Source organism: Haliotis rufescens, unplaced genomic scaffold (assembly GCF_023055435.1).
Source record: "Haliotis rufescens isolate VD_foot unplaced genomic scaffold, xgHalRufe1.0.p SCAF_21, whole genome shotgun sequence".
Lineage (NCBI taxonomy): Eukaryota > Metazoa > Mollusca > Gastropoda > Lepetellida > Haliotidae > Haliotis > Haliotis rufescens.
This window is the reverse complement of record NW_025963902.1, coordinates 5,605,998-5,633,534: the sequence shown is the minus strand read 5'-3', so window position 1 is coordinate 5,633,534 and position 27,537 is coordinate 5,605,998. Positions and strand designations below refer to the sequence as shown.

Sequence of the window (27,537 nt, the reverse complement as noted above, 5' to 3'; positions counted from 1 at the left end):
AATTACTATCACTAGAATATCAATGCAATAGGTTTTTCTGAAGTTTTAATAGTAACAAAAACAGTTATGTGTAATCTTCTAGTAAGATAACATAAAATTCACATGTCTCCTTTCTGCTTGAAATATTTTGTCTTCTATGATGTTTGTGAAACTATGAACAAAATGTCGATGGAAAAGGTTTGAGTTGATTTCTGTTATAATACAACGAGGTTCAATCAAAACGGTGAACATGCCCCTGACGTCTAAGCATCTGCAATTCTTAGTGCAGAGGTGCATCTCTTAGGCGAACCGGAAAACCTGTGATCCTGGGCTGGAAAAGGTCAGCTTGATCATGTTTCTAGGTTTGTCAGCACCATACCAGTGCTCGTGGGTTCCACCAAAGTGGTAAATGTGTAAGACCTGCATCACTTCGGACTTTCCTCCCACATCATGCTGACATGCCATGCGTGACATGACTGACATATTGTTCAAAGTGGCGTTAAGCCAAATTCACCTACTCTGAGATGATGTTATGGATGGTAGTTGTTATGTGACTGTGTGTCTGCCTGTTGCAGGTGCTGCCTGACGAGGCACAGAACTGGTGGGATGACCAGTATTATGCATCAGCCAAGTGTTGCAGTCACGCCTACTGGTCAGTACATACATGAATGATCCACCTTGTCCGTTTAATCAGGGCGAGCTAGTACTAGCGCCTTTCCTTCATGCAATCACCCCTGGAAGTAAACAGAACTCAAAATCTAATATTCATGAAATTTAAAATGTTAACTAATTACTTTGACTTTGTATACTGCTCAACATTTGCTGAGGACAAATATAGTCATCATTAGTTAAAGGTTTGTTTAGCAAATCTTGCAGTATATAAGGAGCTGAAATTTAAAAATAATGCTTTTCTGTTTTGTGCGACATTTGTTTGTATGTGAAATAATGAGTTGCTACTGTAGTTACTATTGTTTTTATTATGTTCTTTTGAAAGATTTAATAGAAAGTTGTTGATTGAAGTTAACAAGTACGATAAGATAGAGGTCATTTAATTCACCAGGCGAGGCAACTGTAAGAAGATGTCCCTAGGCCTTCAGTGTGAGATCGGTCTGCGAACTCGGACGTACCACGTGTTGAGTGGCTCCGTACTTAGTGTGTGGAGCAAGGTGGAGGGAGTCCTAGCCTCCATGCCAGGCGGAGCCAGCTCCAAGATGCAGATCATTCGTCTCCGAACTGATGATGGCAAGAGGATTGTGGGTAAGTCAGGGTTCAGTGTATATCCCAGTTGTAGGTATCTAGGAGCATCATGAATTCTTGAAACACAACATTCTTTGTTATGATTGGGGGCACGGGTGCACCAGTCGTCCAAGGCGACGCGTTTTGCTGTGCAGAGTTGCGTCTCTTGGGAACGCCAGAAACCTATGATTGTGGGTTCGAATCCCAGTTCGCCCCGATTATGTTTCTAGGTTTGTCAGCACCGTAACCGTGCTCGTGAAGTGGTAAACGTCTGAGACCTGCATCACTTCAGGCTTTCCTCCCACATTAAGCTGACACGCCGTGATATAACTAGAATACTGTTAAAAGTGGCGTTAAACCCAACTCACTCACTTTGTTATGATTCTCACAATGGTGGTGCCTGCATAGACAATGGACAAAGGTGGCTGAAATTTGTCCTCACAAACTCTGTATTTTGTCCTCCTAGTCCAACCTTTCTTCCCAACACCACCATCACTTCTACCCAAACATACACCAGCACAAACACTAACATCTTCCCGAGGCAAGAGAGTTAACTGGCTGTAAAATTCCACTTTCCACCCTTGCCAAACTTTTTTAGTCTATGAACTCCCTTGCCTTGGGAAGATGAAACACTACCTGACTGAAATGTCATTTTTTATGAATATGTGACATGTCAAGGTCATCCTCAAGGTCATGGCCTGAAAAAAACCTGTTTGCTGCCTAATGTGTTGTATGATATTCATACATGTCTTCTTAGGGCAGGGCCATGATTGTAAAAGGTGTGAGACAAGGTCACACTGAAGGTCATTTATAAAGCATATTTACCACATATATTTCTACACATATTTGTTTTAGCTTTATGCTTGTATCACGTTGAATTCAACCTGGGGACATAATATTTCTATGCTGGATAGCCCTTGGGATTATCAAGGTCAAATGCATTCTCAAAATCATACACAAAAATGTTTTATGTTTACAATAATCCTGCATTGGGCATATGTTTTAAAACTGGCAGTGCTTACTTTAGGATTGCTAGAGGCTACATCATTTGGGGTCATAGATGATTAGATAGATATTGGTGAGGTGAGCTGCCACCTAATGTGGTTAAGTCAGAATGATTCATGTTTCTGGTTGGGAAGTTTGGGGGCATTCTGGAAAAGGTGGGTATGGAACTGCTTCTGTGTTTGCCTGTAATGCACTCCTTGGGGGTTTCTGTGTAAACGTATAGGTCCCCAGCTCCCTATGCTTGTTGTTAGAGGTGACCGCCCCCATGGTATAGTGGTAGAGTGTCTGCCTGGAGAGACGAAGGTCAGTGGTTCGATCCCGGGAAGCTTCATACCAAAAGACGTTATAAGATGGTACTTGTTGTTACCCCAGAGCTACAGATAAGCAGCCTCTTTGCGTAAAATACCCCCAAAAAACATTCAAAACCAAACTACTTTCAATTAACTTGCGTACAGAAACGCATGCATTAAATGAAAAACTCAAATGTATTAAAACAGCAGGTGTAAATACCCAATGAAGCTTTTTAGCATTCGTACAAAGGAGCTAATTTCCGAAACACAATTATGAGCTAATTTACTTTCCGAGTAAAGCCTAAATATTTAGAACAGTTTTATATACATCTAAAACATTATTTCACTTTTTTTAAATCTTAAAATGTTCAGTAATTGTTGGAAAAATCTCAGTGGGCTAGCACTATATATCGGCATCAGTCCGGAATAGTACAAGCAGCCACAGACACTCGTGCATGCTATTCACTATGTGAGTACAATAATCTTGGACACGATGTTAAACTCCATTTCACCTCACCTTGTCGTTAGCGGTGACTACATGGATCGGGTGTTCAGGCTTAGCCTTGTGCATGTTATGTCCCAGTTGTGTGGATCGATGCTCGGGAAGTCAATCACTGGATTGTCTGACCCAGATTTGACATGTAATGCAAACCACTTTCTAGTTTTGATATTGGAAGATGATCTTACCTTTTTTCCTTTTTATTTTCTAGGGAGCTTGATCCCGGGCAACTGCGTGAATCCTCTGACCAACATCCTGTCTCAAGACTCCGCTAAGATGTACTCCGAGAAACATCCGCCTCCCAGGGAAGACGAGGCCAATCTCAGCATGCCTGTGTTTTTCTGAGGATGGTTACTGTTACTTGTGTGTTTGCAATACTGAGACCAAGTCTCCAGAACTGTGCTGTAATCGCCTTGTCAGACTGCTGCTGTCCTGGTGAACAACTGGAATATATCAGCAGTGGTGACTGGACATTGTGACCTGAGGCCACTGGACTTCTTCCCCTGTGTTGGTGAATCCAATGTTATCTGCAGTAAATTCAGGATATTGTCAAGCTGTAAAACTGACTTCAACAATCTTGGTGAATCCAATGTTATCTGCAGTAAATTCAGGATATTGTCAAGCTGTAAAACTGACTTCAACAATCTTGGTGAATCGAATGTCATATGCAGTAAATTCAGGATATTGTCAAGCTGTAAAACTGACTTCAACAATCTTGGTGAATCGGTTGTCATCTGCAGTAATTCAGGATATTGTCAAGCTGTAAAACTGACGTCAACAATCTTGATGAATCGGATGTCATCTGCAGTAAATTCAGGATATTGTCAAGCTGTAAAACTGACTTCAACAATCTTGGTGAACCGGATGTCATCTGCAGTAAATTCAGGATATTGTCAAGCTGTAAAACTGACTTCAACAATCTTGGTGAACCGGATGTCATCTGCAGTAAATTCAGGATATTGTCAAGCTGTAAAACTGACTTCAACAATCTTGGTGAATCGGATGTCATCTGCAGTAAATTCAGGATATTGTCAAGCTGTAAAACTGACTTCAACAATCTTGATGAATCGGATGTCATCTGCAGTAAATTCAGGATATTGTCAAGCCGTAAAACTGACTTCAACAATCTTGATGAATCGGATGTCATCTGCAGTAAATTCAGGATATTGTCAAGCCGTAAAACTGACTTCAACAGTCTTGGTGAATCGGATGTCATCTGCAGTAATTCAGGATATTGTCAAGCTGTAAAACTGACTTCAACAATCTTGTTGAATCGGATGTTATCTGCAGTGAATACAGGATATTGTCAAGTTTTAGAACTGTCTTCAGCAATCTTGATGAATCAGATGTTGGACAGAAGTCTAGACATTGTGAAGCTCTGAAACTGTCCATTCCGGCGTCCCGGATGTAATCTGCAGCATTGTGAAGTTAAATCTGGGAAAATATCGCTGTAGTGGTTCTTTACTCAGGTTGGGATCTTGCAGCATTAAAGCTTGACACACTCAAGCTTCCATCATAGAGCACCAGATACACATCAGAGCACTGTTGCTTTGTCAGGCGGATAAACCTTGAAACACTTTCAATCAGAAGTAGACCTTGTCTTAATTCCATTCATCGACCATCAAGACAATATCGAGCAAGGTACACATGCAGCAGACCAAGGGCCCAACACCATCATCTTAGGGAGTGGACCCATCTCTTTACATACCATGCAGTGTAGCATAGGACCACTTCAGCCATTCAGCATTTGCTCACATTGGCCCATGTTACCAAACTGAAGAATGTTACATATATCTCAGCATCTTTGTTGTACTGGACAAGATACAGTGTCATGTCCATGAAACAAATATATATTTATCAACCTGTAGCAGTATTTTTGTCTTACGAATACAAACTCATGCTTCAACAGAGAGGTGATCCTCTGAAGTCAGTGCTGTTGTGTGCAGGTTGTAATTGGTGTTGTTTCGTGTTAGTTACCGAGGCAGGCTGGCAGGAGATAGGGCGCGACTCGATTGTACCCTCAGTCTTTCATACATTATGGCCATTGCTACATTCCTACAGCCATGACAACGCTACAGCGCCAGTAGTCTAGATCATTTGCCTAGACGTTCAGTACTCTGAAGCTGTCAGATTCTTCAATGAACACTACATAGGACTCCAATCATTGTTTCTGAGGATCAGAATTCATGGAGTGTACAGAGGGAATTGTGCAAATTTAGCAGTTGAGGAGGACCCGCGACTGCCATAATTACTGTGTTTGAGTGAGAGTGGATGCGTGTTTCAGTATATTTTGTGGAAATGGATGACTATTGAAGCCTCACATGTGCCTTGTATATTTGCCTGTCAGTTATCGGTTATGCAATCAAGACTGCTTATTCGAAATACATTGAAAAGTCCATCGATACAAACTTGGGGCATCACGACATGCATTCGGAATAATTTCCCTTTATTTATTTGACACAGTTTCATCTGTATCATTGTGCAGCATCTTACACTTTCCAACGATAGGTTTCTTCAAACAATACATAACTCATGAATGACTTGTAAATATCCCCTTCCAATCAAACCAGACTTAGTTTTCATAAGTGCATTTGCCATTCAAGATACATGCAACGTGCTGTGTAGAGACGTCACGCGAATTTGTGATATATTTCAGTGTGTATATATACTAACTGAGTTTTCCAGTGAAACAATTCCTTCAGGCAGTTTCTGCCACGGCTAGCTAGAGATTGATAATGCTCATGACAATACTTGGTGGATGATGATGAATCACGTATATTCCAAGTCCGATGTTTTGCCAATGTAAATAGAATTCTGTGATTTCTGATCAAATTGTCATGTGCAAAAAACACCTATTTTTTGTATTGGTCTGAGTGAGCCATGCGAGTGTTTGTACAAGATTCTAATGGATGCCCCTCTCAGGATGTTGCTGTATTGCTGTCACTGAGGTGCCAGCTTCACTCCCATTATTCTCAATAGCGATCTCTGTATCATTGGTCTGTCCATAGCAGTTTGTACAGTTCATTTCAATTTAACAAAAGGTGCTTTCAACTCGTGTTCAGTACCCAATCAATGTTACCAGAGAATTATTTATTTGGCTTTGTGTTGTTGTCATGTTACCACAACCGTCTGTATGACAGATCTGTGTGATAGCGTAGAAAGGGTGTTTGATGATCATACCCAACTCATGTTGCTAAACTTTACTGTCACCTCTAGGGTTCCTGTCAAACATATTGCTATTCAAGGAATTATAAGTAAATATAAGAATTATGCAAAAATGAAAGATTTTTTACTTTTTCATGATTTAGTCACACATTGTCAACCGTGACTTTCATTATGCACAAGTAACTTGATATAAAAAATATGGTATCAGATTTAAGATAATACTTCCCTGCAACAATTAAGAGATATTGATGTGGTTTCTATATTTTGTTCGTCCGATATAAGAAACTACTTTCCAGCCCCAAATTAAATTAACAGATCTATTGAAGTGGTCTCTATATTTGGTTCATAAGATATAAGATATTACTTCCCAGCAAAGATTAACAGATATAGTGAAGTTGTTTCTTTATTTGGTTGATCAGGCATAAAATACTACTTTCCAGACCAACAGCTATAGTGAAGTGGTTTCTGTTTGGTTCCTGGAAATTGAAGCAAGATTGTTACATGAAAACTGCAGTTGGACGCTTCTTTAATTTGATTGTTACATGTTGAAAGCAGTTTCTTTTTAATCAGTTTGTATTCAGATATTGTCACTGGTTTATATATTTACAATTTCAGTTTATTGAAGGACATATTTTCTCGGCTGCACGAAGGGAACATTACATGCTATGTGAGACACAGATGCTATTTACTCTGCGAAAAACAAATGATGATTATTATGTCAAGACTTGTAATGTCAAGGTTGGAGAAATCAAATACAGAGTCTCTTGTCTATTGAATGTATCAATTTCTGAAGTATGTGCATGGTATATCTTAAGCATGATAACCGTATTGAAAACAGAGAAATAATAAGAGGATTTCTTTTAAATGTCCAGTAGATCAAGTTTTAAGATCAAATCTTTTTCAAATCATGGGAAATCTTTTATGTTCTGGTGAAAAATTCCAATGTGATCTGATAGGTCGCAGATATGTTTATTTTCTCCCACTGTACAGGATACATCAAAGCCTCTAGATTTGAAATTGAAGCCAAAAACACCCTACTGGTTTATACAACCGGTGGTCATCAGGATCTTGTTATGCAACTGGTGTTTTACATAGAGGCTATATGGTATCCAAAAGAAATGTACTAGATTGGTGCTTTGAGTTATTTCCTACCATGCATAGACCAGACTACCCTGGGTACTTACTGAAGATAAGACCATCTCCATGGTCTCTGCCTGGAGAGCGGGAGTTTGATCCTCAGCCGATTTATGCCAAAAGATGGTACTTGCTGTTACCCTGTCCAACTTGGTATAAGGGGGCTAAAACAAGGACTGGTCGGCTCAGAGTCAGTATACTATGTCTGAGTGGGGTATTCATGTTAAACTGCGGCTTGGTAGCTCAGTGGGCTAGCATGCATTAGAAGGTCTAGTACAAGTGCACACACACCTGCCTGGACATCGTTACATAAGTGCAATAATCTTGATCGTGAAGTTAAACCCCATTTCACCTCACTTCGTCACAGGGATAGATTCTTCCATTGTCCAAGACGGGTGGCCCAGTCATCTAAGGCGCCACAATCACTGTGCAGAGTTGCGTCCCTTGGGCACGCCGCAAACCTATGATTGTGGGTTCGAATCCTGTTTGCCCCGATTATGTTTCTAGGTTTGTCAGCACCATACCCGTGCTCATGGGTTTCACCGAAGTGGTAAATGTCTGAGACCTGCATCACTTCGGTCTTTTTACTCCCACATTAAACTGACAGGCCGTGATATAACTGTAATATTGTTAAAACCGGCGTAGAACCCAACTAACTTACTCACTCCAAGACTAGTGAAAATCTGAAGGCACTAGATGTGTACTCCAAAGTTTTGTTATTTTGCATTACCTGCTGGTCTGAAAGGGGCTGTGGACCAGTAGAATGTGAGCAACGGTGTCTGGCCCTTTAGTCGTAAGGCTGTTCCATGCTCTGTGGCAGGGTCCACCTTCGACTGTAGGGGTTTGCACTTTTGTTAAATTGTAAGATGCCCCTGTGGGGATTATGGGTTAGAAGTGGGGATTATGGGTTAAAATAGGCCCCCTACCAACCTATGCTGGTTGAAAGAGGAGACTCTGTAGATCCGGTGGTCAGGCCTGCTGACCTGGTTGATTGCATGGATTGTTGCTGATGATGTCAATCACTGTATTGTCTGGTCTAGACAAGAAAATGTATCTTGGTCGACAACACTTTCTGCAACCGATGTTTGTCATCAGAGGTGACTACCGGGATCGGGTGGTCAGACTCCGTGACTCAGTTGATGCATGTCCTGTATCCCGATTGGGTATATCAGTGCTCATGATGTCAATCACTAGATTGTCTGGTCTTGACTTGAGTATTTACAGCCCGCTGTCATATAGCTGGAATATTGCTCAGTGTGGCATTAATCAACAATCAAGTAATAGATAATGCAATGTTATTCATGGGCCTGGAGCACACACAAGGAATAAAAATTGTCGTTGCTATGGATATATCTGTATTACTAACCAGAACCTTGTTTAACTCTTGGTTCTCAGGAACCGTTGGCATCTTGAAAACATTTTCCCCTCATATGGATTCCGTGTTAGAATAGGTCTCCAGTAACTGATGCAGGTTGTATGAGGCAACTAAATGAATCGGATCAGTAGAAATCCTGAAGTTACGACTTTATTTCAATTATTTTTTTTTATTTCAAGTGTTTTGAAAGATTTATTAAACACATTCATTTTGTTTTTAAATAACATTTCAAAAGTCAGTTATGTATATAAATTTATGGTTGTATAGATCTGACATAGGTTATTTATATAAATTTTATTTATAATGTATGATGGCTATGCTTGTCGTAAGAGGCAACTGGCGGGATCAGGTAGTCAGGCTCGCTGACTTGGTTGATGCATGTCATCGTATCCCAATTGGGTGAATCGATGCTCATTATGTCACTCACTGGATTGTCTGGTCCAGATTCGATTATTTACAGACTGCCGTCATATAGCTGGAATATTGCTGAGTGTGGCGTTATACAACAAACAAAGGAAACAAAATTTATCATGAGTGGGTTGTCCCTCTCATAACAAATTAATTTGAATACAGATAGGATTGGATAGCGATTGGTAGGATGTCCCTCTCGTAAATAATGTATTTCAATACAGATATTATCTGATAGTGATTAGTAGTTTGTGCCTCCTGTGACACGCCATGATATAACTGGAATACTGTTAAAAGCGGCGTTAAACCAAACTCGCTCACTCTGGTAGTGATTGGTAGTTTGTGCCTCTTATGAGTAATTTTTCAATAAAGATGGAAACGGACAGTGCCTGGTAGGTTGTCCCTCTCATCGATAATGTATTTGTATACAGATAGGATCAGATAGTTACAGGTAGGTTGTCCCTCTCATCGATAATGTAGTTGTATACAGATAGGATCAGATAGTTACAGGTAGGTTGTCCCTCTCATCGATAATGTATTTGTATACAGATAGGATCAGATAGTTACAGGTAGGTTGTCCCTCTCATCGATAATGTATTTGTATACAGATAGGATCAGATAGTTACAGGTAGGTTGTCCTTCTCATCAATAATGTATTTGTATACAGATAGGATCAGATATTTACAGGTAGGTTGTCCCTCTCATCAATAATGTATTTGTATACAGATAGGATCAGATAGTTACAGGTAGGTTGTCCTTCTCATCAATAATGTATTTGTATACAGATAGGATCAGATTATGCCTGTGGTAGGTTGTGAAGTGTAATGTTCCCTGACTGCGCTGACGAAGGAGGAGGAGGGAAATGTGACTGAAGGCTGGAGCGATGAATGTACAGTTAGATGTCAGGAGCTGACCACAGTGGCTAAGGGGACACTATTGATACTGACGACTGGGCCAGTAGCCATCGCGCTTGTCACAGTTCACTAACAAATACAACAACATTTGTTTATGTTCATTTCTATCATCTCATATGTTAATTAGAAAATGTCAATCCTAAGTAAGATAATTGTGTTCCATGTCCACAATGTGAGTTACTGATTTGATGTTTCTGGCAGTCAGTGATGTGAGAAATTTATTATCTGCCTTAAGTACTTCCAAGTATTTGCCTTTTCTCAAATTGATAAATTGATAGTGTTCCTTTAAAGTTGTTCTGTTGAATATGTCCTGAAATATGTTTGTAATAAACACGTCAACAATAGCATGTATTTTGTTGTGGGAGAATCGTGGTTGTTCATTTAACAACTGCCAAGGTTTCTACATCTGGGCAAAATATCACATGTTTCCGGTAACATTGAAAACGTGGATCGGAATTCTATGAATAAAGATCATGCATAGTTAGCATTGGTGACCATGCAGTCTTGTTGATGCCCGAAGCAGATATGCATCTTGGACACCCAGTAAGGATGCATGGTTGTGATCAGGGACAGAGTTTTAGTATGTTTTATTGTGTATAGTCCCATCCAGGAATCGAACCCACACTGAGTGAGGCAGCTTATCTCCAGCACACAAAATCAGCGATCTAACTCACATTTTGAGGCATCCACCAAAATGGAAGTTTGACAACTGGTAGTCCAGATCACATACATTGTGTACCCCTGTAAGAGTAAACAGCAATGGCTTCCCTAGTCGAAGCTATGAATCCAAGATGGGACTCCACCCAAAAAAGTACTTGAACTTGTACTTTACTAAGAAAGTGTGATTCCAAATATAACACACATATCTGAGACCTTGCCGCTGTAGTATTTCTGGCTTTGTTTTTTATCTGTTTCATCAATATTTTTCAAAACTTGAGACAATATTGTTGACACTAATTTCAGCGAGGAAGTGTGTGAATTTTACTGATTGGCAGATCACACCAACTCACCCTATTGACAGCAACCTTGATCAGATTACAGCTTTGGATGCTTTGATGCAGGGTAGTTCAAAGATGTATAATTGTGGATCGAAATGTCCCATGTTTTGATTGGTCCAAACTCTGCGCGCTGATTGGTCCAAACTCTGCACGCTGATTGGTCTGTTTCGGTGGCGCCCCATGTTTTGATTGGCCAGCCCAAACTCTGCACGCTGATTGGTCCATTTCGGTGGCACCCTATGTTTTGATTGGCCCAAACTATGCACGCTGATTGGTCCGTTTCGGTGTCGGCCCATGTTTTGATTGGTCCAAACTCTGCACACTGATTGGTCCGTTTCATGCCTGGTCTGCGCCCAGGTTTTTCCAAACCGACTCGAGCCTTGTGTTTCTTTTCCATAGTAAAATGCATTTTCAATGGGAGAGAAAGCACAACTCGGGTGCTGTCCCAATGTTTTGATTGGTCCATAACTCTGCACGCTGATTGGTTCTTTTTATTGAGTGGCGATTGGAGGATTTTGACCCATATAAAAAAGCACACGTTCATCTCGTCATCACTTTTCTGCTGCTGTCCAAGAAGCAACATCATGTCCAAGGTCATGGATGTCAAGGCACTGAGGGAAGTGTGCGATGATGTGAGCAGTGAAGTGTACGAAATCATTGATGATCAGTTAGAACTGCATGATCTGATGATGAAATCTAGTGCCTTGTACAAAGGTTACTATGAAATGTTGAGTGCGAAAATAAGGACCGTCGAAGCAAAATTGCTGCCATCTGGGTATGTCATATGGGTGCCCTGCGTGGCACAACTTGTGGCCAACAGACTTGTTGGAAAAAGGAAGAGGAAACCGACTGAACCATCAACAACAACAGCAGCAGCAGCAGTAGCAGCAGCAACAGCAGCAGCAGACAGGAAAACGCAAGTGACAGAATTTTTGAAACCTGCAACACCTGCAAAAAAGGAAAAAAGGCGACCACGGAAGTTGTAAGTACCATGCTATTCTATTGTATGTATATACAGAAGTATATGAATTTAATACCATATACAACGATCCACCTTTAGAATTCAGACGTCCGTTCCACATAATTATCGTAGCGCTAAGGTTATCGCAACTCACATACTTTAACTTAACGACTGTCGTTTTGCGCTACAACACGATCGCCTCGTGGAACGGGGATCTTGTACCTCAAAGTTTACAATCACGTCAAAATACCCGATGACGTAATTTGTAATTTTTTGTGGCGAAACAATGCCATATAATTTATTAATTTGAAGTTTACACGATATACGGCTTTTCCATTGGACAAGAGGTCGGTCACATGACCGCGAAATTGACGTTCATAAGTGTATGAACGACACAATTTGACGTTCATACGTTTTTCACGAGACCGGGTTCTTGAAATGACGTAAACACTGACGGACTACTTCCACATTCCTGGGGAAACCCCTGGGAATTCCCTACCACGAAAACATACACAAGCGTTCTTTCTGATCATTTAGAACCTTTACTCTTGGTCTCAGCGTTTCAGTATACTTTGAGAAATGTCAGAGAGCGTGACTGCATGATTGTTCACGAATATCCTCGCTACCGCCCATCCTAATGAACAAAAGAAGAAATGCACATCTAAACTATCGTAGTATCGACTCGATCCGTGTCTAGGCTGACATTGACCGTCTCTAGCAATCTATGAATTTACCTTAGTGTCTGTTTGACGCATCTTTATTCACCTTTCAATGATCGGCCAGTTGATTAATGATGACTAACACATGTAACCGCCAAAGGTTCATCAACAACTTCGGAAATCTCTCCCGTCACGCGTTTATCGTGTCGGCCATTTTAACGTCTTGTACTTGATGTAAATGTATTACGACGCGCTGTCATTGTGACTGACTTACTGAGGTAGTTCTTTACAGACCTTTCTCATCTAATGAGGATATGATTTGAATACATGTGCTGCGTAAGATCCTTCTGAAGAGCATGTTGTGCATCCATACGCCCATGTCACCTCTCTTTTTTAGGAACTATTTTACTCCGCGATGTAGCTGTTTGTTGTATGGCTGTCAGTATAAACATGAAGTCACACGTACTAAATAAAAATTAAATTGTGTTTACATCTTGGCCTACATCCTTTGGGGTAAGAAATTGTGATAAAAAAATTATAAGAATTGACTTTCACTTTGTGTGAGTTCATTGGAGTATGAACCTTTATAGAGTGAGGGCCAAACATTGTATGAACGTCGTTGCAAGCTCCGACGTTTTCTTGTATGATTGACAGGACACCCACCCTGCTTGATGTTGTGCCACCACCACCATCACCAGTTGATACATTCTATGGCGGCGACGACCGTGGTATGCCGTGCGACGACGATCTTCTTTTTGAAGAAGATCAATTCAGACGTGATGGTAGTAACTGTCGCCATAACGACATGTCGAAATACCTGACCACTACATGTGATGTTTCCTGTCTGTTTCAGGGATTTGAATGGATATACGTGGCCATTAACATGATCAGAACTGTTTGTTTTTGAAGATTGAAGCTTTAGCGTTCTTTGAGGGACATGTTAAGCACCCCCTCCTCAGTTGTCCATTGATTCGTATTTACTATGTATATATGTTGATGTTGTGTTTTTTCATTAAACAGTGATTAATTGAACTGACTCTTTGTCTCTTGACTTATCTCAACTCCAATAGGGTGCCAGACCAAGGGTAGAGGCTGAGTTGAGATGTAAACGCTGTCTGTAATTTCTGTGCTCGTGCTAGTTGTACAAGTTTGAGAGTTCTTTCTTTGCAAAACACTACTTTAATTTGACAAAAATAAAAGATAAAAGAGAAAGGTCATGCTTGAAAGTATCAGTTGCCTTGTGTCAGTCTCCAAGAGCACATTATGTCACGTGATGAAGAGGTCATGACCTCACCTTTGACCCTACGCCATCCTTTTAACTATGCTTAGGTGTCACTCTTGAGTTGGTGCATAGTATGAAAGAAGTTGACAGCGCATTGCCAGAAAAAAGGGGTGGCTCCACATTGGCGTGTCATTGATGATTTGCTGGGCGACCACCCCATCGCATTGTGTGGGTGTACAGTGAATGGCAACCGTTCCATCATGAGTTGGAAGAGATGGCAGACCGCCTAGGTGCCACTCTTGAGTTTGTGCATAGTATGAAAGAAGTTGACAGCGCATTGCCAGAAAAAAGGGGTGGCTCCACATTGGCGTGTCATTGATGATTTGCTGGGCGACCACCCCATCGCATTGTGTGGGTGTACAGTGAATGGCAACCGTTCCATCATGAGTTGGAAGAGATGGCAGACCGCCTAGGTGCCACTCTTGAGTTTGTGCATAGTATGAAAGAAGTTGACAGCGCATTGCCAGAAAAAAGGGGTGGCTCCACATTGGCGTGTCATTGATGATTTGCTGGGCGACCACCCCATCGCATTGTGTGGGTGTACAGTGAATGGCAACCGTTCCATCATGAGTTGGAAGAGATGGCAGACCGCCTAGGTGCCACTCTTGAGTTTGTGCATAGTATGAAAGAAGTTGACAGCGCATTGCCAGAAAAAAGGGGTGGCTCCACATTGGCGTGTCATTGATGATTTGCTGGGCGACCACCCCATCGCATTGTGTGGGTGTACAGTGAATGGCAACCGTTCCATCATGAGTTGGAAGAGATGGCAGACCGCCTAGGTGCCACTCTTGAGTTTGTGCATAGTATGAAAGAAGTTGACAGCGCATTGCCAGAAAAAAGGGGTGGCTCCACATTGGCGTGTCATTGATGATTTGCTGGGCGACCACCCCATCGCATTGTGTGGGTGTACAGTGAATGGCAACCGTTCCATCATGAGTTGGAAGAGATGGCAGACCGCCTAGGTGCCACTCTTGAGTTTGTGCATAGTATGAAAGAAGTTGACAGCGCATTGCCAGAAAAAAGGGGTGGCTCCACATTGGCGTGTCATTGATGATTTGATGGGCGACCACCCCATCGCATTGTGTGGGTGTACAGTGAATGGCAACCGTTCCATCATGAGTTGGAAGAGATGGCAGACCGCCTAGGTGCCACTCTTGAGTTTGTGCATAGTATGAAAGAAGTTGACAGCGCATTGCCAGAAAAAAGGGGTGGCTCCACATTGGCGTGTCATTGATGATTTGCTGGGCGACCACCCCATCGCATTGTGTGGGTGTACAGTGAATGGCAACCGTTCCATCATGAGTTGGAAGAGATGGCAGACCGCCTAGGTGCCACTCTTGAGTTTGTGCATAGTATGAAAGAAGTTGACAGCGCATTGCCAGAAAAAAGGGGTGGCTCCACATTGGCGTGTCATTGATGATTTGCTGGGCGACCACCCCATCGCATTGTGTGGGTGTACAGTGAATGGCAACCGTTCCATCATGAGTTGGAAGAGATGGCAGACCGCCTAGGTGCCACTCTTGAGTTTGTGCATAGTATGAAAGAAGTTGACAGCGCATTGCCAGAAAAAAGGGGTGGCTCCACATTGGCGTGTCATTGATGATTTGATGGGCGACAATACAAAAGAAGAAGAAACGGAAGTGTTGCGATGGTTCACTAAGAAAAGTCATCTCCGAAACACGTCCGTGTTGTATCTCACTCAGAACTTGTTTGCCCAATCACCACAACAGCGTACCATCAGTCTGAATGCTCACTACATGGTCCTATTTATAAATCCGAGATATGAATCACAAATTGACAGTCTGGCTCGCCAGGTGTTTCCATGCAGAGTTCTTTTTATGCGTGAAGCCGATGGAGACGCCACCAAAGAACCTTACACTTACCTGTTCTTGGACTTGAAACCAACCACTTTGCAAGAACATAAGTGTACACTTTGTTGTACTTACTTGTACACTTTGTTGTACTTACTTGTACACGTTGTTGTACTTACTTGTACACGTTGTTGTACTTACTTGTACACGTTATTGTCCTTCCTTGTACACGTGAAGTACTAACTTGTACACTTTGCTGTACTTACTTGTACTTGTTGTACTTCTTTGTATTGATTTGTGCACGTTGTTGTGGAATCTGTTGTAGCTGCCGAGAGCTATCATGGTACCGAGTCCCAGACCATAGGAGAAGAGGATCTGGGACGCCGTATCTATCCACACCTGTAACAATAAGTCGTACTCGTAGTGATGCTTCGGTGACTTCTCCTCCTGCTGCTACTTCTCCTTCTCCAACCCGTGAAGATCCAGGTACAGAAAAGGTCTTCAGTAACCCATGCTTGCCATAAGAGCCGACTATACTTGTCGTAAGAGGCGACTAACGGGATCGGGTGGTCAGGCTCGCTGACTTGGTTGGTGCATGTCATGGTATCCCAATTGCGTGGACCGATGCTCATGATATCAGTCATTGGATTGTCAGGTCCAAACTCGATTATTTATTACTAATGCTGTTGCTATTTCTCCAAATCAAACTTGTAGTCATTTTTGAGGTTGCATATACTTCAGTCTATATCTGCCACTGCTAACGGCAGTCTATGCCACTGTAGTGAAACAACGCTACTCGAATTGCATTACCTTGAGCTCGCTTGTAAGACCATAGGTTCATGGTAGAATGAGAGCCGTAGACAAATCAAAGATCAAAATCAAGTTCGGGGTTCGATCCCACGTTTTGTGGATCCTGACAAGCGCTTGACGTTAGAGGCGACTAACGGGACTGGTGATCAGGAGTGCCGATATAGACACACCGTGTCGGTGAGGGGTATATACAGGGACAACACGTCGCATTGGTTGAATTTCGATCCACTTTTTCTGACCGTTGTTTCTTCCAAGTCTTCACGGATTTGAGTTAACACTTGATGTAACTCTCTCCAAACATGAATTTCTTCAAGATAGAAAAGCTAACAGCCAACACAACGTTAAGAACATAATAAAAAAATCTAGTCTCTTTGCTTGGTGCAGTTCTCACAGTAATATAACAAATGTTATATTTGGGATAACACTTTCTTAGTAAAGTACAGCTTCTCGTACTTTTGGGGGGTTGAGACCCATCCGGGATTTGAACCCATGCTTGCCAGAGGGAGGCACCAAATCGCCAGCAAACAAAGTCAGCGATCTAACCCACTCAGCCACCGAGGCTTCCACACAAATGAAAGTCCGACAACTGGTAGTCTAGATCACGTACTTTGAGTACCCCTCTGACGGGACTCAACCCCCTAAAAAGTACGAGAATCTGTACTTTACGAAGAAAGTGTCATCCCAAATATAACATTTGTTACATTTGACCACTTACTAAATGGCATTGTGTATTCATCTCACAGTAATAGCTAGAACCACAAAAGGATGTCGTGGTAGTGATCACATCAAAGTGTTCATAATGATGATGGTATAAATGCAAAATGGTGGCGCCAGGTGGAGCCTCATCACTCTTGTACAACAGTCTGTTGAAAATATCATGACTGTAGATTTTCAGTTGATAGTTCCATTTGGCCAAGGCACGTCCCACATGTTCTAGGGTGTCAAGGCCCTGACAGCGGCCTTCAGGGATGCCAAGGTGCCGAAACAATTTCGGTGCCAGTTTTCCTTGAACATCAGCTCGATCCGTCTCCTTCTCTGGCTTGACCATATTTTGGTAGGGGGGTTGGTCCTCTGTGCATTATGTTGTGCCACAATAATGGCCCTTTGTCTTTGTTCTTGATCCGTACAATGCACTTTTTGCGTTCTAAAAATGCTTCCAGCCCAGCCATTCTATCTATTCAGAGATAATCCCACTTCCATTGCGTCATCGATTGCAAGGTCTGTGTTGGACTGCTGGACTTTTTCCACAGCATGCAAGATATCTTGGCCATGGAGATCTACAATGCGGCGAAATGGAATCCGTATTGGGGACTCCAAAGCTGGGTGACGGATACAAATAACAATACGGTTACCATCCTGGCCTGTCATCAAGTACACTGTCAAATAAGCGTTGCAGTTCTGTTGACAGGTTGTGTGGTGGAACGTCGTCCAAGTAGCCATGGTTAAATTCCAAAATGTAAGTTTGGTTAGATATTCTTAACTTTCTGGCACGAGACACCTCTATTTTCTTCAAGCTATACGGTTCACTCTGCTTGCCAGCCACCATGATGCAAATGAGAGCCTGACGAACGTGATGAGTCATTTCAGTGTGCTTATTGCCATTCCAAACTGAAGGAAACTTACGTGTCCAGTCAGAAGAAAGATGGCGACCCATCAGTGCCTGTGCTGTACAGCAAATGTGCGGTGAGGTAGTCTCACGATCCAACGGCCCTTTTCAGAGCCACCCAAATCTCCCGAAAGAACACTTTGATCATTGCAAACCCAAAAAACCTAACCAAAAAGAAAACCCACCCTCCCCGCCAGCTTGGATGCACATGCCTCCCGGAACCGGAACTGCCGCCATCTTTTTTAAGTGTCGCCATCTTGGATGGATGCCAGGGTGCCGGTGGTCTCAGGGTAGCGCACCGTACTAGGGTACACCCCTATACTACTGAGGGTGTTACTTTGTGTTCTTAATGCCATCAGTATATTCAAAAGGAAGCATATCTTCAGGTGGTGAAGCCTGGTGGTTAAGCTTTGGCTCTTCACTCACTTCGATACCCCACGGAGTCCCGTGTGTGAAGCCCAATTCTGGTGTCCCACAGCTGGGATACCGTTTATAGTGGTGTAAATCCCAAGTCACTCCCCTTGATTGTCAGGCAACTATCGGTACTGTAAGACCTTAATTATTACGAATACAAAATCTCAGCATGATATCAACCACAGGTTCCGATTATTTACATGCCAGAAATCCGGGATAGAATAGGTCTTCAGCAACCCAGGCTTGTCGCAAGAGGCGACTTAACGGGATTTGGTGGTCAGGCTCACTGACTTGGGTGATGCATGTCATCGTATCCTAACAGCTTAGATTATTTACAGATTGCCGTCAAATAGCTGGAATATAGCTGAGTGCAGCGTTAAAAAACAAACAAACATAACTTGAGTCTTGTTGACTGGAATCGCACAACAATCTCTCGCTGGAAGCTAAATGAAAAAGCACAAGTCGGTTTGATTTTGAAGAGATTTTATTGAGTGATGAGCTTATGGCAGTAGAATGAGACAAATACTAGCACGCATTGTTCACTGGAGGCTCCCAGCATCTGCACAGATCTTAGCCCTGGCTGTTCTCAGCTCCCTGGGGAGAGTACAGTTCACCACAGGCAATAGTACTGTTTAAATGAATATCCATACAACCTTGACCTAATGCTAGGGTTAATGTCAAGATGAGAGCTGAGAATAGCAAGGGTAAAGTTATAAAACAGTTCACACAACATACAACCACACAACATTCGTATATCGTATCAGAATGCAAACTGCACAATTTTCATTGGGAGGTGGTCTTCTCATTACAGCTGATGACCTACTTAAACAAATACACAACAACAAAATTTTCTTTAAAAATATTCGTCACTTTCTGTTTTTCCCCTTTGAACAGTATATCAGTATAAGGTGGGGCAGGGCTTGGTATGGATTTTGTATCTAGATCTACAAAACCAGATATATTCAGAGTCTGAATTTTTAAATATAGAAAAACACCTTGCAACAAAGTAGTTTTTGTGGCAGGCAAATTTTATTTTTCAACAGCCTGAAGAATAATTATTTTTTTCAAGAATTTTCAGGGACAATTTATTTTTTTCCATAAAATCTCCCCCCACAAGAATACCAAATGGTCGATCCCTAAATGACAAATTATGAGAAAGCATTACAAGTTCTGCTGAAAATACAGCCAGACAAGTTTAATTAGGCAGCAAGAATGTGTTCAACCAAGAAGCAAGTGAACACCACCAGAATGACAAGACGACCTCGGTGAGACTTGAAGTTGCATACAGCTGTAAGTTAGGAAGATATTTGCATAATAATTGAGGCACATGTACACCACTTCTTACACTGATCCGAGAATGAATAGAAGCAGGTGCTTGTATGGTGGACACAAAGCTGTAGTGTCTCATAATAAACCAGAATTCTATTTGTTCTTTGGTTACGTGACATCTTACTTGAAGACAATTGGTCCAGTCCTTCTAGACTAACATCTAGTCTCTGAAATTAACATATTTTACGTACAAGAACAGTTGTTATATTATAGTTGTAAAAATATGATAAAAAGGAGTCCAGAGACTCTTGGCAGTAATCTAGACTTGCCTAATATTATAGACTTGCATGGGCTATTTTGGAAATATTTGATTCAGGGTCTGTATGACAGACTACAGGTCTTCCTGCTCACAGTCATACTTCTATAATGGCAATTTTGCTTTGTTAAAATCATTGAACTGTCCCTGAACAAATGAGTTCTGTGATGATCTTATTTCTATACTTTAGGTGAGTGAGTGAGCTTAATTTTACACCGCTATTAGCAATATTCCAGCAATATCACGGCGGGGGGCACCAGAAATGGGCTTCACACATTGTAACCATGTCATGAATCGAACCCGGGTCTTTGGCGTGACGAGCAAACGCTTTAACCTCTAGGCTACCCGACCGCCTGTTGGGCACAATCCTCAAGACTTCACTGCTTTGTATATGCAATGTCTCCATTTCCTGTGAAGACAAATGGCCACTTTGCAGCATAGTCGCTATTTTCAACCAACCAATCAACCAAAGGCCTGGCTCCAGAGAGGGGGAGGCCGACGAGTGCTCCGACCAATCAGCATTCAGATATGAGAATGTTTCCAGGTGGAAAACGTGTGCAATGTTCCATAGCCTTGTGGCATCTGCTCTACACATGGCATGGCATGGAGGTCTTTCATGCACGGAGGAGGACTCATTAATGTCCAGAAGTTCACACAGCCTCAAGTCAGTAGCTTACGAAAAAAAGACACCTCACTACTACACAGCATAGCAGACATATGTACTGACAGGTAGAGGAAGGTCGTGCATACAAGACTGATTGTTGGATGACCCCTGTAGATCCGGGGTAGAATAGGTCTTCAGCAACCCATGCTTGCCGTGAAGATCCGGGGTAGAATAGGTCTGCAGCAACCCATTCTTGCTGTAAAAGACGACTATGTTTGTCATAAGAGACAACTAACGGGATCGGGTGGTCAGGCTCGCTGACTTGGTTGATGCATGTCATCGTATTCCAATTGCGTGGATCGTTGCTTATGTCAATAACTGGATTGCCTGGTCCAGACTCAATTATTTACAGACCATCATCATTTAGCTGGAATATTGCTGAGTGTGGTGTTAAACAACAAACAAACAAACAAGCTGACTGTTAAGACACAGACCCTCAGAGCAGTGATCTATGCAGCACCATACAAGCACCTGCCGACAGCCACGATCCCAGGATACAGCTGGGAGGCTGAGGGGCTGAGGGGCTATATGCATACAATACTTAAATAATAAGATAAGTGCCAGGGCTGACGGTCGGATCGTTTACCCTCAAAACAAAAACAGAATAGCCATAAAGATGTCTGTTTCAAAATATTTAAGACTGCCTTTGAAATGTCAATTTTTAGTTAATTTTGGCCATACCAATTTGTCCTTCTTTTACAGATCTTCTTGTCAGGAAGCAAAATTATAATAGATAGGATATTGTAAGGGTTTACCAGTAAACAGAAAATGGGAAATATAAGTCAAAAAGTCAAAAAGTAGAAATAATGTCTTGGCAATATTTCAGCCATCGACTGAAGGGATGCTACAGGCTTACATGTGCTTCACACACTGTACCCAGGAGGGAGAAGACCTGGAGGTCTCGGCATGAGTGAGTGAGTGAGTATGGTTTTACGCCGCTTTTAGCAATATTCCAGCAATATCACGGCGGGGGACACCAGAAATCGGCTTCACACATTGTACCCATATCGGGATTCAAACCCGGGTCTTCGGCGTTACATTCAGCGCTTTAACCACTAGGCTACCCGACCCCCCAATTCTCGGCATGACAGGTGAACAATTCGTTATCACTGAGCGGTCACACAGATTTTAAAAGTTACATAGAACTTCAAACAAAAATATTTTAAAAATAGTTTTATGTTCAATTAGACAAGGTGTTTAATATTTGAATGATATGTGGCTGACTCCTCTGTAAGACAAGACACAAATTGGCCTGACGCTGGTACTTTTTATTGTTGAAATCGACTGACTAGGTTCTTTGGTATGTAATTCAGAATGTTACTAGAACTATGTAATAGGTTTAAATACCCCATGCATGACACCAGTGGCGATTCAAAGCAAACTGTCACCACAAAATGCAAAGGAGAAATCGTAAAATCTATTCACAGATGAGGTGTTCAAATATCTGTATACGGGGCACTCGTTTTGAGAAATCAGTCCACAATCTACACCTCACAAATGCATTACACATCTGTAATAGCAGACTTAAATATTTTCAACTGTCATAATTATGCAAGAACAGCAACAAGTTTATCACACAACCTCTTGTATTAGCCATGCCACTCTAACAAAACAAACATAGCTCAGCTATTTACAAACAAGTAACGTTTTAACAACAAAGTTTGATCCAACCTATCACAAACTGGCTTTTATTAAACCTGATAGGAGTTCTTGTATACAGTTCTATACATAAAAACAAACTAGGTCATAATTGTCATCTCCATGGATACTGAAATTTGGTGTTTGTGAAGAGATCCCTAATTTACACATCATTGTACTGAAAAAATGTCCTGACAACTTTAAAATAATTTTGTGATAAAATTTAAAAAAAGTAAGAAATACTAAACATGCTTGATCCTAGCAAATACAACATATTGCATGTCAGACAGGTGGGGGTGTCCAATCTCATTAAACTCCGATCTTTTACATTGATGTGAATGCAAACAAATACTGTATTCGACATAATAAGCGCCAAGGGCGCTCTCAAAATTAGAAATAGGAGGCTCTTATAAGAATATTATTTTGGTGATTAAAAAAATGGTGTTGAAAAATCGTAAATTTCCTGGTTTATGCTGACAGCCTAGAATGTTTATATATACGACAGATATATTTTCCAGAATTTAATTGCCCATAATTAAGGATGCATATAACACACGTATTATACACGAATAAATAAGTCTTGTGTACATTGATCAATCGGAAGGGGTGCTTATTGGGATTGTTCACTAGCCAATATATTAGCAAATATCATTAGAGCGGGGGGCTTATTACATTGAATACGGTATAGCCGATCATATTGTGGATATTTTATACATCCTGTATTCCCCGCCATGACTTATGATGATGTCGTCAGATCTTCATGCAGAGAAGTATCATATTGGAGTTAAAGATCTGATTTTAATGTGATTTGTGGAGCGCCCACACTTGGTCATCAATTCATGTTTATATTGTGGCACATTATCTCCTATGTCATGTGACTAACATGACCTCTGACCCACATGGTAAGACAATATGAAAGTCTGGGACATCAATTTTGAAGTAAACTGCAGAAATTTAAAAAAAAGTTTCAATAAAAATATGTATAAAATCATTTTTTTTCCAAAAAAATATGATTGATATTCTTGTTCTAATGAGTTGATGTTCTCTTGGGAAAAACAAGATTGACTTAAATATACTGCATTGAAATGTAATGTCATCAATAAGTTCCCAGGGTGGAATATTTCCCCATTCTGAGCTCAACACGGTCTACAAGACATCTGTTTAGCTAACTGTGGAACATGACATCTCATTTGCATTGTTAACTCTGTTAACTGAAGTATACTAAACTCGGCCATCAGGCTGCCATTTCTTCTCCCATACTACTCCACTTTATACACGGATACCGATTTGTTTGATTTTGTGGAAATATTTGGTAATGTTTATTCTAATTTGAAATAAAGCTCAAATTTGAAGTTTCATGAGAATATCAAATATTATTTGAATGACAACATATCCAATGAGAGACAATCATTCCCGTTTTGGAACACAAGGAATATTCTTATTCAAAGTTGTGAAGCGTATGTTTGATTCACACAAAATATCACCAAATTACACAGAAGAATTCAATTTGGAATTCAAAACAATCTTTCCAAGGCAAAAAGTACTCGTGCTGTTTTCACTTTTTGAGACTTGATGAGACACTGGATTTCACGGATGACTCATTACTTTAGTGGGCTGCAACTGATAACAGCTTTCAGTTGTCTCCCTTAGGATTATACCCACGTGGGAGGGTTTTTCAACCACACCAGACCGGCATGCTTTCATTGATTTTCATAAGAACAAAATTACTGCATGTGGATATATTTCACAACTCATTTCATATACGAGGACACAGGAATTAAGTCATCTTCTCCACTAAACATATCTCTATGCATTGCTGTCTATTCGCCAGATACTAATATTTTAAATAGTCTCATTCATTATTAGTCAGAAAAAATTATCATTACCAAATCAATCATTGTTAATTCTTTATTAATAAAATGGGTCAAAAGTTTCCCAAAAGAATATTCGAATGTGAGATGCTAACATTATTGGTTCATAATGACATGAATCTAAGGCCATGATGACTGTTTCCATGGTAACAGAGAGACACGTAATAACATACTGTTGCATGTAGTGGCAACATTAATCATACAGATTTGGCTCCGAGACGTCTATGGATGACAATCATCAGCTAAAAGAATACAACTGAATAATCTGAAACAGTCCTACACATCTGTACCAGGAGGAAATAGTATACTTTAATGTGGTTCCACTATTAAAAAATATTCTCCCTTCTGTATAACAAAAAATTATTTTTTTCCAAATTGGAGAACTGAAAATCATTTGTAAAACTTTCAGAAATCTGTTTTTCACAAAAAATGAATTCCATTTTACTGTAACCATGGTTACTAAAAATCACAAATGGCTACACCACAACACAAAACAATGCAAGCGTTTTCAGATTTAACACCCTCACTGTCAGACTTGAGTTTGATACAGGTGGAGCATGGCATGATGGTCAATAGCACCAAGTACTAAATAGCTGGCAATTGTTACCTCACATTGTCCTAAATCCACTTCAATGCTATAAAGGAGCTCTCTGAGTGTGAACGCTATAGTACTCAACTATGACAGGAATGCTGGGATATTTAATACAGCTGCAAAACTTTGAGGACAGCTTATCGAAATGTCTACATATGTCACTTCTCATTTGAAACAAGCTGAATATCTTCAGTTCCATGGCAATATCAAATATTCATCATAATTGCATCATACAGACTTCCCAACTGGAATGTCCCAAACATAAATTGAGTAATAATATATATAATACGGTGAGTTTTTACTGCAACATCGCCGATAAATATACAAAAGGTAATAACCACTTTGGCCCCTGATCTGCAGCCAAGTTGCCATGAGTTACCTGCTCTTGGCAACAGCTTCAGACAACAGGGATTGAGTAGACTAACATCTAGTCTCTGAAATGAACATATCGTACAGAAAAAAACTTGTTCAATTATCTTAATAAAAATATAATAAAAGGGAACCCAGAGACTCTTCATTTTCAGATACTGATATATATTTGTATCAGGGTCTGTACGACAGACTTGGGATTGAGGTACTTTAATATGGAACACTGGACGTGTCTGATGACACTCACAGAGCCCCTTTAGCTGGGCCGAGGAAGCCCAACCATTATATATATATATGTCACGCTACAGCGGCTGTTCAAGCACTAGCCTCATGATCAACTGTTTTCTCTTTCCGCCACTATTTCACCTGATGAATCCTACTTTTAGCTTGAACCATACATTCATCATTTTATACCATTAATACACTGCCAGCATCTTTGATATAACACTTCCGACAATGAAGCATCCATCTTTGTTTTTCTCTTGATGATTCTGTTGGGGACAGCACATCACCATGACAGCAACAGGGATGCTATTTTCCTCAATACAAGCGATACCTTCTTGTTCTCGAACAAAACATCCAGGAACAATTCCAAGTTTCAGGATGGGTTGATTCAGGTATGTTATTGATACAAACATGTCTAATTGTACTTTGTAAGAAAATTCAGTGGAATGTTTCTTTCATTATTGTTATTGCACAATATTATTGAAATAATTATCACTACACAGGCAAGATGAGAGAGTTGGCAAACCAAACCATGACTTAAACATGGTTGTAATATTGCAGTCTAAGTAAGTAGAATCACCTGACTATAATACGCACATAATAATAATTGAATACTCGATTAAAAGCATCGACAACAGCTAAAATTACTTGATCATGTCAATACTGATTATTTAATTATCTATCAGCTGAAGTGTACATCATTCATTCAAGAGATCAATATCATGCATGCAGTGTCTGTTTCAAGTAGTCAGTTCGTAAAATTAATTTAAAATTGCATGACATTGTTTATCATGATGCAAAACTTAGTTATAACAATGCCAAGATATGCAGTGTTTGTGTCATGTGAGACACACATCTTTGGCGAGATCAGTACGGAATGTTTTTCCATATCACAATCAGAAAACTAGTTTGAGCTATTTTTAAACGAATTAATGCTGACAATTACCTCACAAAGTGTGCGAAATAGTTCTTGCTTGTCCCTATACATTTGCCTCATCTCCATCAGTTTCATTGAGTATTGATGTCTGGAGTCTGACGAAATGATGTCGTAACCTATTCATGCTCCAAGTTGAAATAGAAAGTCAATCCGTGCAGTAACACCCAGTCACATTTGTAACCAGATTCCATAAGTTGTATTCAGGTTATTTGTGTCAAGGTTCAGAGCTGGGATACTCCCCAGGAAGCTGAGAATACACTGCTTGGTTGACTGTATAATTGTACTATTATTATGATTATGGTTATTAAATTCATTGACATTATTTCAAATAAATTTTTCACACTGTAATTACATGTAAATCTTCCACTCTAAATTGTCTCTCATAAATTTAAAAGATCGTAAATTGTTTATACTGTAATGATTATGAATTAACTTTGTGTTTAGACCTGTAGTTATTTCAATGTTATGTTCTAGCCAATCAGAGTACAGATATGACTGGACAATCAAGCACTTGAATGACATCAGTAGTTAAACAGACAATTATGTCGTACTGTACAACTGGTAAAATATACACAATATACATATACACAGTATAAAAATAAAACATAAACGCATCATATAAAATGTCCATATCTGTATGATTGTAATCATTATACATATCTTATTAATTATACACTTCTACATTTCCATTCCCTGGGTTAAATTAAATGTGTACTCAAACATGGACGAGTATTAAACTAGCTATGGTCCCTACTCCATACAAGAAAAAGCTATAAACTGCTTCTTTCCCAAAATGCAACAGGAGACAGGAAGTTTTGTCGGAGCTCCTGTTCATCTTCTGAATCTGGCTGGTCATCACAGAGGTCGCTTGTATCGAGGTCCCACAGAGGTCATTTTGCGAATGTGGCACTGCGTTGGCGTCGCTGGCCTTGTCTTGGTGATGGTCCATCCCCAAATATAAACCCGAAACTAAAATTAAAAAGATTCATTGAAATAATTAGCAGAGTAAAAATTGGAGAAACACAATCTGATTCTGGAAATTTAATCCAAAGATTTTCAACAAATGATAACAATTATTAGAACATAACGAAGTAATGAAATCATTCTTTT

General features: G+C 40.5%; 3 protein-coding genes across 9 annotated transcripts in view; 2 read left to right on the top strand and 1 right to left on the bottom strand.

The window, feature by feature from the left end:
* The window catches only part of LOC124133360 (protein strawberry notch homolog 1-like), a 46,655-nt gene extending 38,830 nt beyond the window's left edge, over positions 1–7,825 (top strand). Inside the window, exons 28-30 of the mRNA XM_048401161.1 lie at positions 555–631; positions 1,040–1,236; positions 3,221–7,825. Coding sequence (XP_048257118.1) covers positions 555–631; positions 1,040–1,236; positions 3,221–3,354 — 408 coding nt within the window. The 3' untranslated portion in view covers positions 3,355–7,825. The remainder of the gene's footprint in view (positions 1–554; positions 632–1,039; positions 1,237–3,220) is intronic.
* A 3,642-nt stretch (positions 7,826–11,467) lies between these two features.
* On the top strand, positions 11,468–13,655 carry LOC124133448. The gene is made up of 2 exons (XM_046497880.2): positions 11,468–11,985; positions 13,278–13,655. Exons 1-2 carry the CDS (start codon positions 11,588–11,590, stop codon positions 13,528–13,530), a joined length of 651 nt encoding a protein of 216 aa, XP_046353836.2. The 5' UTR covers positions 11,468–11,587; the 3' UTR covers positions 13,531–13,655.
* Positions 13,656–23,023: 9,368 nt separating this feature from the next.
* The window catches only part of LOC124133363 (RILP-like protein 1), a 43,058-nt gene continuing 38,544 nt past the window's right edge, over positions 23,024–27,537 (bottom strand). For all 7 annotated transcript variants that reach the window (XM_046497741.2, XM_046497739.2, XM_048401160.1 and 4 more), the window contains one exon: positions 23,024–27,396. Coding sequence is in view for 4 of the 7 variants with exons in the window: in XM_046497739.2 (XP_046353695.2) it covers positions 27,318–27,396 (79 nt within the window). In the remaining 3 variants the exon portion in view is untranslated. The remainder of the gene's footprint in view (positions 27,397–27,537) is intronic.

Excerpts from the sequence above, each read along its gene's own strand:
- LOC124133448 (XM_046497880.2), top strand. The coding sequence starts at position 11,588 with ATGTCCAAGGTCATGGATGTCAAGGCACTGAGGGAAGTGTGCGATGAT. Across the intron at positions 11,986-13,277 it reads AAAAGGCGACCACGGAAGTT|GACACCCACCCTGCTTGATG; the intron begins GTAAGTACCATG and ends TATGATTGACAG.